Below are 16,063 nucleotides of genomic sequence, written 5' to 3'. Positions count from 1 at the left end.
CCAACCCAAATACTAACCATAGTTAAGCCTCAAGTTGTTGATTTAACAAACAAAAATGGCAAGTTGCACAGCCATATAAAAGAAACACTCCAACACCTTCACCTAATGCCGATGCCATAATCTAAGACGCACACCAACCTTCCGGTGCTCTTGCCTCGCTGTTGCTGTCGCGCGTGGACGCCATGGACGGCAAGAGCAAGGGGAGCAAGACGAGCAAGAGCCTGCTCGGCAAGTACGAGCTGGGCCGGCTGCTGGGGCGCGGCACGTTCGCCAAGGTCTACCTCGCGCGCCCGGTCGCCGGCGGCGAGGCGGTGGCGGTTAAGGTTCTCGACAAGGCCGAGGTCATGGGCACGGCGGGCATGGGGCCGCGCGTCCTCCGCGAGGTCACGGTCATGCGCCGGCTGCGCCACCTCAACGTGCTCCGCCTCCACGAGGTGCTCGCCACGCGCGCCAGGATCTACCTCGTCACGGAGCTCGCGCCGGGCGGGGACCTGCTCTCCAGGCTCGCCGCGCTCCCGCGTCGGCGGCTCCCCGAGCACGCCGCGCGCCGCGTGTTCGTGCAGCTCGTCGCCGCGCTCTCCTACTGCCACGCACGTGGCGTGGCGCACCGGGACGTCAAGCCGCAGAACGTCCTCCTCGACGGCGACGGCAACATCAAGGTCTCCGACTTCGGCATCTCCGCACTCCCAGACTCGCTCCTCGAGGACGGCCGCCTCCACACCGCCTGCGGCACGCCCGCCTACGCGGCGCCCGAGGTGCTCCGCCGCAAGGCCTACGACGGCGCCAAGGCCGATGCGTGGTCCTGCGGCGTCACCCTCTTCGTCCTCCTCGCCGGCTACCTCCCCTTCGACGACGCCAACATCGCCGACATGTGCCGGAAGGCACAACGTCGGGAGTACGAGTTCCCGGAGTGGGTGTCGCAGCCGGCGCGCCGTCTGGTGAGCCGCCTGCTCGACCCGAACCCGGCCTCCCGCATCGCCGTCGAGGAGCTAGCGACGCACCCGTGGTTCAAGCGCTCCCTCAGCCTCGACTCGCAGCTCGGCGGGCTGCTCAACGGCCAGCCGGAGCGCGCGCTGGCGTTCCAGGCGCCGGCGATGAACGCCTTCGACATCATCTCGATGTCGCCGGGGCTCGACCTGTCCGGGCTGTTCGGCAACGGCAAGAAAAACAGAGAGAAGAGGTTCATGACGACGGCGTCGCCGGAGAAGACGCTGGAGCAGCTTGGCCGAGCAGGCGGGAAGCTCGGGTACGTCGTGGTGGGGAAGAAAGGAGTCGAATGCCTGCCGCTGGGAGGACTGTCAGGGCTCGCAGCGATGTCGGTTGAGATGTCCGAGGTGGCGCCGCCGCTGATGATCATCGAGCTGCGCCTCGAGGTGGCCGACGGCGACGGCGATGGAGAGGGTCCAGGGTTCGGGTGGGAGGAGTTGAGGCTGGAGTTGGGAGATGTAGCTAGGGCTTGGCATAGCTGCCACGATTTCTGACGAGGTCAGGAGGTGCTTGTAAATCACAAGGAGTTAATCCTTTTTTGTTTCTTTTTTCTTTTTGGCAGCTTGGAGGTGCACATGTGTGTTTAGTTAATTTTTCTTAGAATTATGGTGCTGAAGAAAAGCTTGTTGTTCTTAAATGTGTGGTGATATGTTAGCAAAATACTATGTGGTGATTAGATAAATCCTTGGAAAATATGTCACACCTTAAATAAAAGTTCTAACAAAAATGGAAATTTCAGTGCAAGTGAATTAAAAGAAGAAGATTAAATGTTGGTGTCTCCATTTCCCAAAAAGCAAAACACTTCTATTGCCAGATTCCTGCAATATAGGGCCAAGAAAATATTAAGTTTGATTTGTTCTGAGAAAATAGCTTTTACATCTCTGTAAACACAAGCAGATGGATTTTCAGATTGTGCCTGGATGGAAAGGAAGAAGATTGTGATCACATGAATGTATAACAACTGATACCCAAATGTTCCTCCAACACCCTGAAGTCCAAAGGCAATTAAGCTGATAGAATAATTATCCTCACATTTTGCAATCTCATCTGATTTGTTTTCCTCCAGTTTCTCACTGTGACACTGTGTGTCTACTCTAATGATGGCATAAGTATTCAGTACTGCGGTGACAGAAAATTTGTGATCCATCGTAGATTTGAGTCTTCTACTTTAATTGGTCCCAAAACTTCCCTTTATACAGGAGGCTAAGATCACGAAGTGATGGGCATGCAATTCTTTTCCCCTTCTCATGCATTCTGTTCAATCCTTCACGACATTCCTTTCATGCACTTCTCATTTTTATTTTGTTGGAGGCGTTTTTCCATTCACTTAAATTGCATTTTCCAAACACTACACTGAAACACGAAGATCCAACTGGAAAGAATAAATGAATAAACAATCTTGAGTTAGTCCATACATGTGTCAAAGGATAAAAAAACATGACCTTTTTACTGTTTCACACTCACATCATCTTCTCTAATTGGTGCTGAATTACTCTCATTATATAGGACTAGCCCCAGCTCATGTATGAAGTGTTGGGCATGCCATCCTCTAAAGCAAGTCCTTAAGGCGCTGGATAAGATCAGAATGCACTTCCTTTCGGCGGGCACAGAAGAGCTAACATGTGGCAAATGCAAAGTCAATTAGAAGCGGGTCTATAGACCAACGGGCTTAGGCGGCCTCGGCATTCTCAACATAGAGAGCTTCGTCAGAAGCCTTCATCTCCGATGGCTTTGACAACAATGGAAGTCTCAACTTTTGCCTCGGGTGGGTGCGGAAATCCCTTGCTATGAGATACGAATGAACTCCTGTTTGCAGCATGCACCGCCATCACTATTGGGAATGGTGAGTGCATTTCTTTTTGGCGCTGGACTTGGCGTGAATGACAACGCCCAAAGAATGTAGCTTCATTGATGTTCTAGAAGTCAAAGGCCAAAAATTGTACCCTTCAGAGGCCATTGCAAATAATATTTAGATTCGGTGTCCTGACTCCATGGTTGTGGAGTGACTGCTCGCTTTATCGAGGTGATGATAAACCTTTGGATTGCAGTCCAGCAGGTCGACCTTCGTCTAAGCGTCTATGATGACATAACCTAGAAGCTCACATCTTCGGGTGAATATTCGGCTGCTTCCGTATACAAAGCGCAGTTTTATGGTGCCTTAGACACCGAATTTCAGGCCATCGTCTGGAAGGTTTGGGCCCCTCTAAAATGTAATTTTTTTTTGCTTGGTTGGCTCTTCAAAATAGACTTTGGACCGCTGACAGGCTTTCCCTTAGAGGGTGGCCTCACAATCCATTTTGCCCTCTCGGTAGACGTACCTCGGAAAGTCACTTCCATTTATTCGTAGAGTGTAGATTCTCCAGAAGGGTCTGGAACCTTCTTGTAGATCGGATCACTCAACGAACTTTGCATTCCTTATCATTGATGCCATCAACAACCATGCTTCAATGGTGGAGATCTCTCTTAAACAGCACAAGCATCCAAAAAAGGGATTAAAATCCCTAATCGTCTTCTCCTGTCAGGAAATTTGGAAAGAGCGCGACTGGTGGATTTTCAGGAAGGTAGAACAATCTACGCTTAAATTAGCCCATAGGATTAGAGAGGAGACAAACATTTGGGTTGGGTATCTGCAAGAGCGTGGCGCTTGGGGCGCCTCTTTTCGGGAGTAGTGTTTCAGGGTAGTGTTTGGAATTTGGATTTTAAGTGCTTGGGGCGCATCTCTTCACTTAAATTGCATTTTCCAAACACTACACTACTTTCTTTTTGGAAAAGCTGGGGTCTGCAATTTGGATTCATCCGTCTGTGCATGGACACATCGAGCTTTGAACTTTATTTTAAGAAGAGATTATCATAACAACTCCCAATTAAACAAATATTTAATAGGTTTGATCAAGCTGGCTCCCATGCACCTGAAAAAAGTAGTAAAGATCAAAGCTCATTGTCGATCACCTAGACTCCACTACTACTCTGATTTCTGTTCAGTAATAAGACAGGCTGCAGTCGCTGTCACAAGAGTATGAGTATCTGTTAGTACTGTACAACTGCCATCCTCATCGACCAGTCAGAAGAGTTCCATCCACAACAACGCACTAATTCAAGCACTTCAAGGCACACTTCAAGCAGAGTTTAAGTGCACAAACCTTTTCAAGAGGGTGACAATCTCAAAGCCAAGGTCAGTTGCTGCCACTAACACTCAGTGATGATAAATGAAGGGTAGTAGTCATGTCATAATTCAGGGGAATGCTCCCCTAAATTCAACTGATTGAGCTTTTCAGCTCACTGAATTTCTATACATTGCAGGATCTGTTACTCTCAGTAGGAAAACTATGTGCCTTGACCTAGCCGTCAGGGAAGGAGCAAATCGGTACTAGGCTGCTTAGAAATTCAGCTCATCTCCCAATTGGTTCAAGAATCAAGATGCCAACGTGTGTTCTCTGAACTAAGCCAAGTTGGCTATTCTAAGTTGTAAGCCCATACATCTGTAAAGCGGTGAAAGTGAAACCAGTATTGACTAAGCCATCAGAAGAGAAGAACGGGACGCATCCTCGACGACAGTTGAACAATGTGCGCAAAATGCAAGAAAATAAGTGCAAACATGATGTGTCTTTTGTCCAGAATGCACATGAAAATAGATTGATTCTGAAAGTGCAAGCAAAGGCTTTCAATTTTCACCAGCAAAGTACATGGTCTTCAATTACATGTGAGTTCCAGGACATGGGGAAAAATCCACTGAGGTTGTGTAATAGAAAAGATTGTGGTTAAGTAGCTACAAGCATATCCAAAAAGGCAAAAAAAGGGAAAGAATTCTTGGCCATATCAACTAGGATTTGTGCTTATCAAGCATCACGTTGTAGTTGGAAAGAAAAACTCTGTCATTTTTTTTCCGTTTTCCATCTTTCTGAGATCTCTCCGGCCATGGCTGTAAGAAGAGATAGATAGATGACCGTGATGTATATGCAGACTTTAAGTACACAAACCTTTGATCAAACTGGCTCCCATACACCTGAAAAAGTAGTAAATCTCAAGCTCATTGTTGATCACCTAGACTCCACTACTACTCTGCTTTCTGTTCAACAAGCAGACATGCTGCAGTCACAGTCACAATAGTATGAGTATCTGTTTGTATTGTCCAACTGCCATCCTCATCGACCAATCAGAAGAGTTCCATTCACAACATGAACACACTATACAGTGACCTGTTTGGGTCCCTTGTGGCTGTTTGCAGCATGTTGGTACATAAAAAAGGCTGTTCAGAGTTCAGACTTCAGGCCAAGATTCGTCCAATGTCTGGTCTGTATTTAGCAGAGCACAGAAAATGCCTGTGAATCAGGATGTCTAAATATTTCCCCTTTCTAGAGCGACATTTCTATCTCTGTTCTGCTAATGTTCCCTGAAGAGATGAGTATTAAAGGAAGAGAAACAAAAGGGTCTCTTTCCATGGCTGAAGGCATCTTCTTCCAGCCAATTAAGCTTTCAGTTGAATGACTTTTAAAGCCAGGAGAATATGATTGTTGAAGTATAAGTGAATTGTCTATCTTTCTCTATCAACTTAGGCTTTTGAGTGAATTGATTGGTGCATACAGCTCAATATGGTATTATTGCCAGAGGTCTCAAGTTCGAGTCCTAGCGGGCGCAATTAAAAAAATGCAGCCGACTCCTGTATCCACGTCTGAGGCCTGAGGGAGCTCCACGTGAGAGGGAGTGTTGAAGTATAAGTGAATTGCTCATCTTTCCTTATCGGCTTAAGTTTTTGGTGAACTGGTTGGTGCATACAGCTTAATAGGAAGACGACAGCAGCGGGTTGAGGAGGCCGGTGCTATTGCACCTGGTGATCACGCTCTGAGTGCGAAGGTCCTTCGTAGAAAGGCCATATGGGTCAAATTCAATGGAACAGTTGTTATCAGTGGTAAATTGATGAATGGAAATTAAAATAATCATCTGAGGAGTAATAAGGACGTTCTGAAGATGAAAAGGATTAGCCAAAATTGGAATGATAGTGGAGCCGGTGGATGGGAAATGAAAAGGTTACTGACATCCGATGTCATGTGAGATGTAGCACCCAAGTCAATATACCATTTGCCCGCGGGTGGCAGCGTGAGCATCATCGTGCTGAAGGCGTTGGTGAGGGCGGCCTGATCCCAGTATCTGGGACTGTGCATGAGCGTCCAGGGCACTTGCTGCTAACCGTGCTGCATGGGTATTAGGTGCTGCCCTGACTGTATGAGTGCATGCATGGGCAGGTTGTAGCCGTGTACACTCGAGATGTTCACAGGAAGGAGGGCACCATGAGAGATTGGAGGCAGGATGAATGCACTAGGATGCGCTGCAGTGAGAGCCTAGGGCACACGAGGTTGAGGTGGGGACGAGGGCGGCCTCTGGACAATGGCGTCGTTCGGTGGACGAGGATTGGTGCGTAGCCACACCTGAACCATGCCCGTCCACGGATTGAAGAAGGACAGCCAGGCACCATGTCCTACAGAGCCATCGTTGTTTCCGTTGTTGCTGCCACAACGGCGGTTGTTGGGATGATTGCCGCCAGATGTTGCAAAAGAAGCGCCCTGGCTGGAGTTGCTCAGGCTAGTGGGCACACTTGCACTAGCGCTGTCACCAGGGGGTGCAGACTGGCGGGTGTTGCAATAGCGACCAGAACGGTGGGAGATGAGGCCGGCTTATTGGACATTGTGATCTCCTCAAGAAGGAGATCGGAGTGGACCTCGATGAAATCGGGTAACGGTTTTTGTCGTTTGAGTAGCACCACCATGTACGAAAATTTTTCGTCCAGGCCACGCAGGACGGATAGGAAGAGAGTGCGGTCTGGGATCGGCTTGCCCAAATCGCCGAGGGTGTCGGCCATCGTCTACAACTTGCAGCAATAATCGGAGATAGAGAGGCTACCTTGGACGAAGTTGCAGAACTCCGTGTCCAAGTACAATGCACGGGTCTCTCTGTTGTCGATGAACTGCTACTCAAGGCTCATCCAGACAAAGTGCGCGGTGGAGGTTGGTGACAAGGCTATGGTCATCATGATCTCGAGGAGGTCATTGGAGATAGTGACGTACAACCAAGACCAGACGATGCAATCCATCCGTTCCCAGTGTGCGATATCGCGGAAGGTGTCATCAGAGAGCATATGATCGGTGAGAACATATTTGCTAAGGGTGACAAGGTGAAGACCGTGCCACTTGGTGCAATTCGGGGAGTTGAGGTCGAGGACAATCGGAACGAGTGCCTGGATGTTGAGGACAGACACGGCCTATGCATGAATGGCAGCAATGGTATACGCATCGGCGAGGGCGAGGGCACGGGCGGCCTCGATCTCCTCAGCCTGACGCACGGCTTCGGTTGCCTGGCGCACTTCCTCTGTCAGACGCGCGACCTCTGCAAGGCACGCGATCTCAGCCTGGCGTGCAGCTTTGGTGTCGTGAGCCTGCCGACGGAGCGTGTCATCCTTGTCTAGGGTTTGGTTAGCGGAAGCAAAGAGAGGTCACAGAAGTGAACCAATCTGGTACCATGAAAACGAAGATAATTTACACATTGTATTGATTAGATGAATACATGTTACATATATAGCTCAGGCCTTGCATAACATAACAACCGGTTTATACAAGTAAGCATCCGAGAGATGTGGAAGGGGAGCCAATCAATCAAAAGGAGATCGCGTAACCGCGGAAACAAGAAGGCCTAGTCGTATGGACGTCGGCCTCCTGCAAAGCGCCGCACAATGCCTTGCATACACGGCAATACATTGGATGCAACAAAAATATTCTAACAATGATATCCTGAATAAAGTGATGAGAGGGGGCCTGCGCTCATGGCAACCGTTGGTTTCAGGGGTGCAGGCAGGGTAACTCACGAAGTCACTTGACAATTGATTCGAATGCTCACAAATCAGTTTGATTCCAGTAACTGACGTGACACGAATATTGCTTCCGCGAAAGAAAATTCTGCATGCTGTAATGCAATAAGGGACTAATTTACAGCAAACAGTTAGTAACAACCAGTAATTGATTTACAACCATGCAGCTTGCTTTTGGATAGGCATAGAAAATTTCAAGCAGAATTAAAGCAGACCTTTCAGTACACAAACCTTTGAAGAGTATGACAATTTCAAAGCCAAGGTCGGTTGCTGTCAGTAACTCTCAGTAATGATTAATGAAGCAATGCTCCCATGAATTCAACTAATTCAGCTTTGCCACTCACTGAATTTCTGTATCTTTCAGCTTGCAAGAGCTGTTGCTCTCAGTACCAAAACTACGCTCTCTGACCTGGACATCAGGAAGTGAACGAGCCGGTACAGACAAATCAGGTAGCTTAGAAATTCAGCTAATCTCCCAATTGGTTCAGGGCACCAATGCTTTGCTCTTTCTCTGAACCAAGTTGGCCCTTCAAAGTTCTAACCCCAGTGATCTGTAAAGTGGTGAAAGGGAAACCAGTATTTGACTCAGCTTTGTTGGCAACAGTACTTCTTGTAGCCGCAATACTGTTTTATGCGAAAATGGGTGCGCATCTCTTGTCATGAAATATAATTTTTAGATAGGGTGGTAGAATCCTTTTTGGTGTGTGCTTGAGGAACTGTGGGACTTTTCACCTTGCATTTGTAGTTGTTAGGGTTTAGCAGAAGTATCGTCAAGATTGTCAATCTAAGTATAAGATCAACACACCAAGACACGATATTTTGTTAACGAGATTTGGTCATCTTGCCCACATCCTTGAGACATGACTACGAGCGCTCATCCACATATTCGTCTATTTGTAGTTGTTACGATTACACAATAATGCCCAATATTTGTAAGCTCGAGAATAGAAGTTTGGCTACAACTTTATCCCTAATAATATCACACGATTTAAATTTAAGTCTATCTGTAACTGACTCTTATACACATATTTAACACATATTCTAACAATAGTGATGGGCTGCTCAACCCTAGAATTTACAGCAAGCAACATAAAGGTAAAATGCCAATTGAAATTTCCGCCTTTTGGGTTCATCCTATGGTTTTTTTTTTGGCACATGAATGGCAGCTCAGCCTTCTAGACGATCGTGATGTATCTGTATCTCCATCGTCTTCTCTGCTGGTTACTGTTTGCTTCTCTGAATGTAGATTCCTTGTCTGAAAAATATCATCTTTCTGCAGCTTAGCTTGCTGATCAAGTTATGTTAGAATTGTCTTCGTTAACAAATTGAAAATCTTCTTCTAAGCCTGGCCGTCACTGCTCTTTGCAGTTGCGCTACACGGTGGCACCTCGAGAGCTCCATGGCCGCTGCCGCGTCCACCCCGTCTCCTGCCTGGGTTTGGGCGCGGGGGTGGGTGGCCGGAGCCGGCGAGCCACCTTGGTCGCCACAGTGACGTCGCGGCCGGTCGCATCGGGTTCAGCTTTTTTTCGCAGGAACCCCCTGAAACGGATCGCAGTTGTTTCGCACAAAACCCCCTAGTTTGGATCGCAACTACTAATCGCGATCCAATATTTTTGCCAAAACCCCCGTAATTCGGATCGCCATTAATAATCGCGATCCTGATTATTTGCAAAATAGTCCCTATTTGCGCGCCTGCTATCTTTCTCCCCCGTGGCTCCGGCTCCGGCGACGGCCGCCTCGTCGAGGCGAATGGATGGACTTCCCGCTCTGCCCTCCCCTTTCGCCGTCGGATCTCATATCCCCCGCCGTGCCCCCTCCTACTCCGTCGTCTAGGGCTTGGAGATCCCGGTGGTAGTCGCCGCCTTGGATCGGCGAGTCGGGAGCTGCCGGGAGGAGCTTCTGTCTCCGCTGAGAGCTCGCGCGGCATGCTCAGGCGTCGGTCTCGTGCCCATGGCAACCACTCGCGTTTCTTCTCGATCTGAAGGAGGAAAGTTTGGATCTTTTTGAGCTGAGGCTGCACCGTCATCAGTGTCTACTCGTGCTGTGCATCTGATCCAATTTGAATCCATGGCGCCTGACAAGATTGGCAAGCTGGAGACGTCCGAGAACCTTGACAACTAAACTAGCCTATCTGCTTGACCATCCTCCTCAATTTTCATTGGAAGCGTAGAAGAATAAGTTATCCCCAGATGGTCCAAAAAGTGCAAAAACCAACTTGTCATATTCACAGAAGAACAGTTGTACACATCACGATATCTTATCGGCGATTCTAGGAGCTGAGGATTACTCCGCAGGACAGGGGAAAAAAGGTGCAGCTCAGCAGTTGTAACTTGTGACCAATCATGCAATGATGCAGAGATATGCTCCCCTGAATTCGACAGCTTGAGCTCTGAATATCCTGAATCCTGCAGCCTGCTATTTGCTGTAACAAACAACAGTCAGTGGGTCAGATGCAACTTTCAACAGATGAATCTTTGGACCCGGTCAGTTGATTTGAACTGGACATCAGGGAAGGAGCAAGGATCTTCAGACTTGTGACAAAATAAACTAAGGCGAGATTTGAGCAGTTTGGCATCTAGGACTCCTTGTCTCTGGGAAATTCTACACTAATGTGTTTGAATTCCATGTCTTTGTATCGCCATCGGACTCCTCCAACTTAGGTTAGGAGAAGCAGGGGATTACCAGAGGGCAATATGATTTCTGTTCTGCAAACGCTAGCGAACCTGGGAGGCAGTAAGCACAAATTTATCCAAGGGAAAAATGCAAAAACCTCCCCAAAAGTCACTTGGATTTTGACTTTCCCCCCAAAAATTATTTTGTTGCAAAAAAAACCCCAAATATTTGGTTTTGTTGCAAAAACATCCCAAAAATTCAAAAAAAAGCACAATTTTTTTTTAAAAAAACTAGAGACAATTATAAGAACTTTTGTGAAATTTGTTTTCAAAAATAATATCCTTTGCATCATATTTCATGGAGAATCATGGAGAGGAAGTTTGAAAAAAAAAAGAAAAACGTGCACCTCATTTATTAATTCGAGTTAAATGCATAGTTAATTATTTACTAATCTAAAAATTATGAAACTAATTTTTTAGTCTTCTTACATGATCCTCTATCTTCTAAACATACATGAAATCTTTAAATAGTTATTGTAACATGCAGGATTGAGTAAATGTGTTACAGATAGATTAATTCATAACTAATCCATAACACCCCCAAAATTAGTCAAACCATTTTTATTAGTTTACTTAAACAATTATTTGTGTAGGAAAAATAATGGTAGACATGAGAAAGTTAAAATAACATGAGTTAATAAATGAGCTGCACATTTTTCTTTTTTTTTCAAACTTCCGCTCCATGAAATATGATGTAAAGGATATTATTTTTGAAAAAAAAAATTCACAGAAGGTCTTAGAATTGTCTCTAGTTTTGTTTAGAATTTTTTTTTTGATTTTTTTTTTGATTTTTTTGAATCTTTAGGGGTTTTTTTTTGCAACAAAACAACTTTTGAGGGGGAGTCAAAATCCAAGTGACTGGGGGGGGGGGGTTTGCATTTTTCCCTTTATCCAATGACAAGTTGGGCTCAGTTTTCACGCATACTCGAGCTGCCATGCCCATGGACTTACTTCGTAGTCTATTGGTACAGAAGCACCTAGTCTCCTACGGCGAAAAAAAACCCAACCCAATTACTCGCTTTCTTACAATAGGTGCTGTCAGTGGATGAACACCGCGAGCAGGGATCTTGAGGGATCCCCTTCGAGATTCGGCCGGGGGGCTGGTCCTGGAACTACCTCGTACGTGGGGTTAATACGTATGGGACTTAGGCATGATGGATCGTCGTCAGCTAGTAGAAATGAATGCACTAAGGATTTTGACAGGTTCAGGCTGCACGGAGGCGTATATACCCTACTCATGTGTGTTCTATATGTAATCAATGCTCTTCGGATGTCTTTGGCTTGATCTCTATCCTTCGATCCCTGTTCCAAGGTGCTCCCTCCCCCCCCCCCTCTTTTATCTACTGGAGTGGAGGCCCTTCAGGGAGTGCCCAGAATGAGGGCACAAGTTCCCGTAAATAATAAATGGAAAATGACCATCATTGGTCTACAGTTGATGTTACAGAGGTTTGAAAAAATATCCCTCGAACGGTTCTATTGGTCTTCGCGTTCCAGTTTTAGCAGGCACAGGGGCGCCCACCGGCCAGTCTTTGAGTACTCTCTCATGCCCGTTTGGGCAGAGTATGTCTGCCGCGGTCTGATGTGACAGGGTGATAAGCCTCGTGCCCATCAAGGATATCTTCAAACCGTCTTTCTTCAAGGGTCCCGCGAGGGGACCCGTCGCATTAATTGTGCCCACGCCTTCCTGCCAGGCGACGGCAGGGACTGGCGTATTCAGTACGGCAGGCGTGGGGGGAGAGTGGTTGGATGTGACCGTCCAGGCTCCCTATTAAATGCGGCATCGGGCTTCCCACCGACCGATACCTCATCGTGGAGTCCCTGCGGGGTCCACCGGCATAGGGCTTGCCAGGTGCTCAGGGCTCTTTGGGTGCTCGGGGACCAACTGTTCTTGGTCCCGAGCGCCCACTCCTGGACCTTGCTTGCCTCGGGTCCTCGGGGCTCTCTGGGTGCTTGGGGACACCTCTTTCTTGACCCCGAGCGTCCACTCCCGGACCTTGCTTCCCTCAGGTCCTCGGGGCTCTCTGGGTGCTCGGGGACCAGAACGCCCACTCCCAGACCTTGCTTCCCTCGGGTCCTCGGGGCTCTCTAGGTGCTCAGGGACACCTGTTCTTGACCCCGAGCACCCACTCCCGGACCTTGGTTCCCTCGGGTCCTCGGGGCTCTCTGGGTGCTCGGGGACACCTATTCTTGGCCCCAAGCGCCCGCTCCTGGACCTTGCTTCCCTCGGGCCCTCGGGGAGGTGGTCCCCGAGGGAAGGCGCCATGTGGCACCGCGCTGTCCTGGCCCCGGGACTCGGGAACCCCCGGATCCCATATCACCGACAGGTGCAGTGGTAGCGTCTCTCGAGAACTCGTCTGCCAGTTGCTCGGGGCTCTTTCACAGGCTCTCTCATCTTAGGCTGTGGAGCTCTCTTAGGTTTTAGTGTGGGTTTCTTCTTTGTGTGTTGAGGAATATGTTTCTTGATAGATTGTGGTGTGACATTGATTTTGGACTTCTCAGCTTCTAGGTTAGTAGGTGTGGTAAATATAGTCTTACTCTCTCCACTATAAGATATCCTCTCAAAACTCAACCCAAGAGCGAAACCCGCCTTATCAGCACACATCTTGGTCTTGGCCAAGATCAAATTCATTTTTTCTTTACACTCTAAGCACTTCTCTACCAGAGAAATGAGGTACTCATTCTCAGTCAAAAACTTTTAAACTTGCCCTCTAACCTAACTGAGTTTGTCCTAAAAGATAGTACATGTGGAACAATTCAACTGCACATTCTTAGAACTTCCAACACTCTCCAATCTAGACTCTAGCTCCTTTAGGCGCTTGTCTTTCAGCTCAACATCCTTTGCAAGCAATTCTTACAAATATATAAGAGAGTAGACCTAGACTCCTCCTCAAGTAGCTTCTTCTCGGCACTCTCAAGCCGATTGGTGACTTGGGCATGCACATTACGAAGCTAGGCAAGTTTAGCTATGACAATCAGGCAACTGTCACACTCCTCAACATCGGGCCTAGACCTAAGTAATGCAAGTTCAGTAGAGATAAACTCATACTTAGCCCTAAGATCCTTCAACTTACGCACAAATTTCTTAAGTAACCCATCCTGGCTAACGAGAGCATCATTCAAGGTATCGACTTGGATGGAAAGCTAGTCGTAGGAAGGCAATACCTCGAAAGGATCCAACTCAGGGTCGCTATCATCGTTGTTGTCGTCCGCCATGAAGCAGAACCCAGTGAAGTCTTTGGCCTTCTTCTTGTTCTTTGCTTGCGGTTTATCCTCCTCCGAGCTCTCCTCATCGCTGGAAAAAGTGTCGATATCGCTGAGAACCACCATGAACGTCCTAGAAGTTGCTTTGGCCGCCTTCTTGGCCATCCTGTCGTGGTTCTTCTTGAAGAAGGGCTTCTTGTTCTTCTTCTTTTGCTTGTTGTAGTCGTGGTCGTCATCCTCCCTCTTCTTGAGCTTGGGGCAGTCCACCTTGAAGTGAATAGTGTCACCGCACTCAAAGCAGGCACGAGAACCACCCCTTATCCGGTCTCGGCGATTGTTGTAGAAGCGGGTGAACTTCTTCATGATCAACGCAAGGTCCTCATCATCTAACACGTTCACTTGCTCCTCTGTGACAGAAACCAAGGAAGACAAAGCAAATCCACTTGATGAAGTGTTAGCACAAGAAAAGCAAGCTGCAGACTCATTGCCACCACCAGGTCCGAAAACCAATACCATGATCTAAGATAAGGGATTTTTGAGACTAATTTGAGCCGCCTTGCCTATCTCGGTGGATTTGAACTTGCTGAAGAGCTCATCACAAGTCAACGTGTCGTAACTTAGAGACTCTTCAATGCTCGAGATCTTCACTTCCCATATGCTACGGTCAAGAACATAGAGAAGTGTTATCGCTCTCTCATGGTCAGAATAGGTCAAAACACCAGTTGATCGAAGATTACTAACAATCGCATCAAAGCGAGCAAACATTGCATCCAAAGACTCTATAAGGTCTTGCACAAATATTTGGTATTCTTGGTTGTATGTGCTTTGGCGTTTGGCCTTAATCTGATTAGTGCCTTCATGAAAGACACTCAGAGTATTCCAGATCTCCCGGGCAGTATGGAGGTGCTGGACCCTGTCAAACTCATTCTGACTCAGGCTAGTGAACAAAATATTTCTGGCCTTGTTGTTGGCTTATACTATTCAATTTGAACCTGAGTCATATGAGCAATAGGGATCTCATAGTTAGAATCAACTATTTCCCATATTGTACTTCGTTGGCTTAGAAGATAAGCCTCCATACGCACCTTCCAGTACAAATAATCACGACCATCAATCAACGAAATCTTTCCACTTCTCTCTATGTCGCCTATGGATCACAAAACCGGTTAAGGTCAATAAGTGATCAAACCGGTTCTGAAATAAATTGTAGAATCAAGAATGACGACTAGAGAGGGGTGAATAGGCACCTCAACAATTTTTTTGTGAAATTGATGGCCTTCTCCTATTTGGATCACCTAATGTACCTCAAAAATCAAGCGGAAGCAAAAATTGAGAGAATTTTTAATAAGAGAAATTCATATATTTCATTTAAGATCAATCCATGTGTCTTAGCACTCGAAAGATCATAACTAGCAAAGAAACAAGAAAAGATGAACACCAAGCAACGAAACTCTCCAATTTGATTGTCTAGAGGTAAGGAAATTCGAGACCTCATCACATAAGCGTGTGTATATAAATTTTATGCCTCTAACAACAAGAAGAATAACCTCACAAGGTGCTGAAATTTCAGCCTAAAAATAAAAATGAAAATCAAAACTGGAAAGGAAAAACTTGCACATAAGGCAAGAGAACCAAGATAGGGAAACGAGATGGAGGAGAATTTAACCATATAAAACAAAATAAACTTTATTACTCAAAGAGATTAGCCCTATTTTAGGCGGATTACAAAGATTTTCCTCTCAAAACTCTCACCTATTACATAGGCTAAACACTCATCCTCCTCTCCACTAAAATCCTAGCACTATACTCTCATATAGGTGGCACAAGGGTCTCAAATATCTAGTTTATCCTCTCTCATAGCCCTATCCCTCTATTTATAGGTCTAGGAAACTTGACCCCTAAGTTTCCTAACTCTTTCCCAAAATGCTCCTCTCTTGCAGTACACTCCTACCTACCGCTAAGGGTATTTTGATCTATTTTCTTCTCCATTAATTGGACATCTACAGCACCTTTATGACTTAGCTTCACCTTGACGTAAGCTTCACGATGGTGCCACGTACTCCTCCAATCCTCCCACGATTTTGAGGCCAAACCGCGAAACCCTAGCACGCTTCTCAAAGCGTGACTAACTGTCACATGCTTCCACCTAAAGCAAGCGCTCCGATGATGACGCGTGTCCTCCATCTTACGATCTTGACCGCCGGTAAGTCTCTCCCGCTCTTGATCCCTCGGGTCATCTTGTCATTTGCACCGGCATCCCCTTCACTTGACTTTGTCAACATAACATCTTCATCCTCTGTTTCATGCTTTGCTTGACCTTCATGTGTGCAGCTAGGATCACGCTTGA

At 46.9% G+C, this 16,063-nt stretch overlaps 1 protein-coding gene across 1 annotated transcript; it reads left to right on the top strand.

Annotated features, from left to right (window-relative positions):
* On the top strand, window positions 1-1,624 carry LOC133906289 (CBL-interacting protein kinase 4-like). Its single transcript, XM_062348152.1, has one exon. It carries the CDS (start codon window positions 183-185, stop codon window positions 1,479-1,481), a length of 1,299 nt encoding a protein of 432 aa, XP_062204136.1. The 5' UTR covers window positions 1-182; the 3' UTR covers window positions 1,482-1,624.
* Window positions 1,625-16,063: the final 14,439 nt, after the last annotated feature.

The sequence above is a fragment of the Phragmites australis genome, chromosome 23 (assembly GCF_958298935.1).
Source record: "Phragmites australis chromosome 23, lpPhrAust1.1, whole genome shotgun sequence".
NCBI lineage: Eukaryota > Viridiplantae > Streptophyta > Magnoliopsida > Poales > Poaceae > Phragmites > Phragmites australis.
This window is presented reverse-complemented; position numbering and strand designations above follow the sequence as displayed.

Coding starts and splice junctions, on each gene's coding strand:
- LOC133906289 (XM_062348152.1), top strand. CDS start 183: ATGGACGGCAAGAGCAAGGGGAGCAAGACGAGCAAGAGCCTGCTCGGC.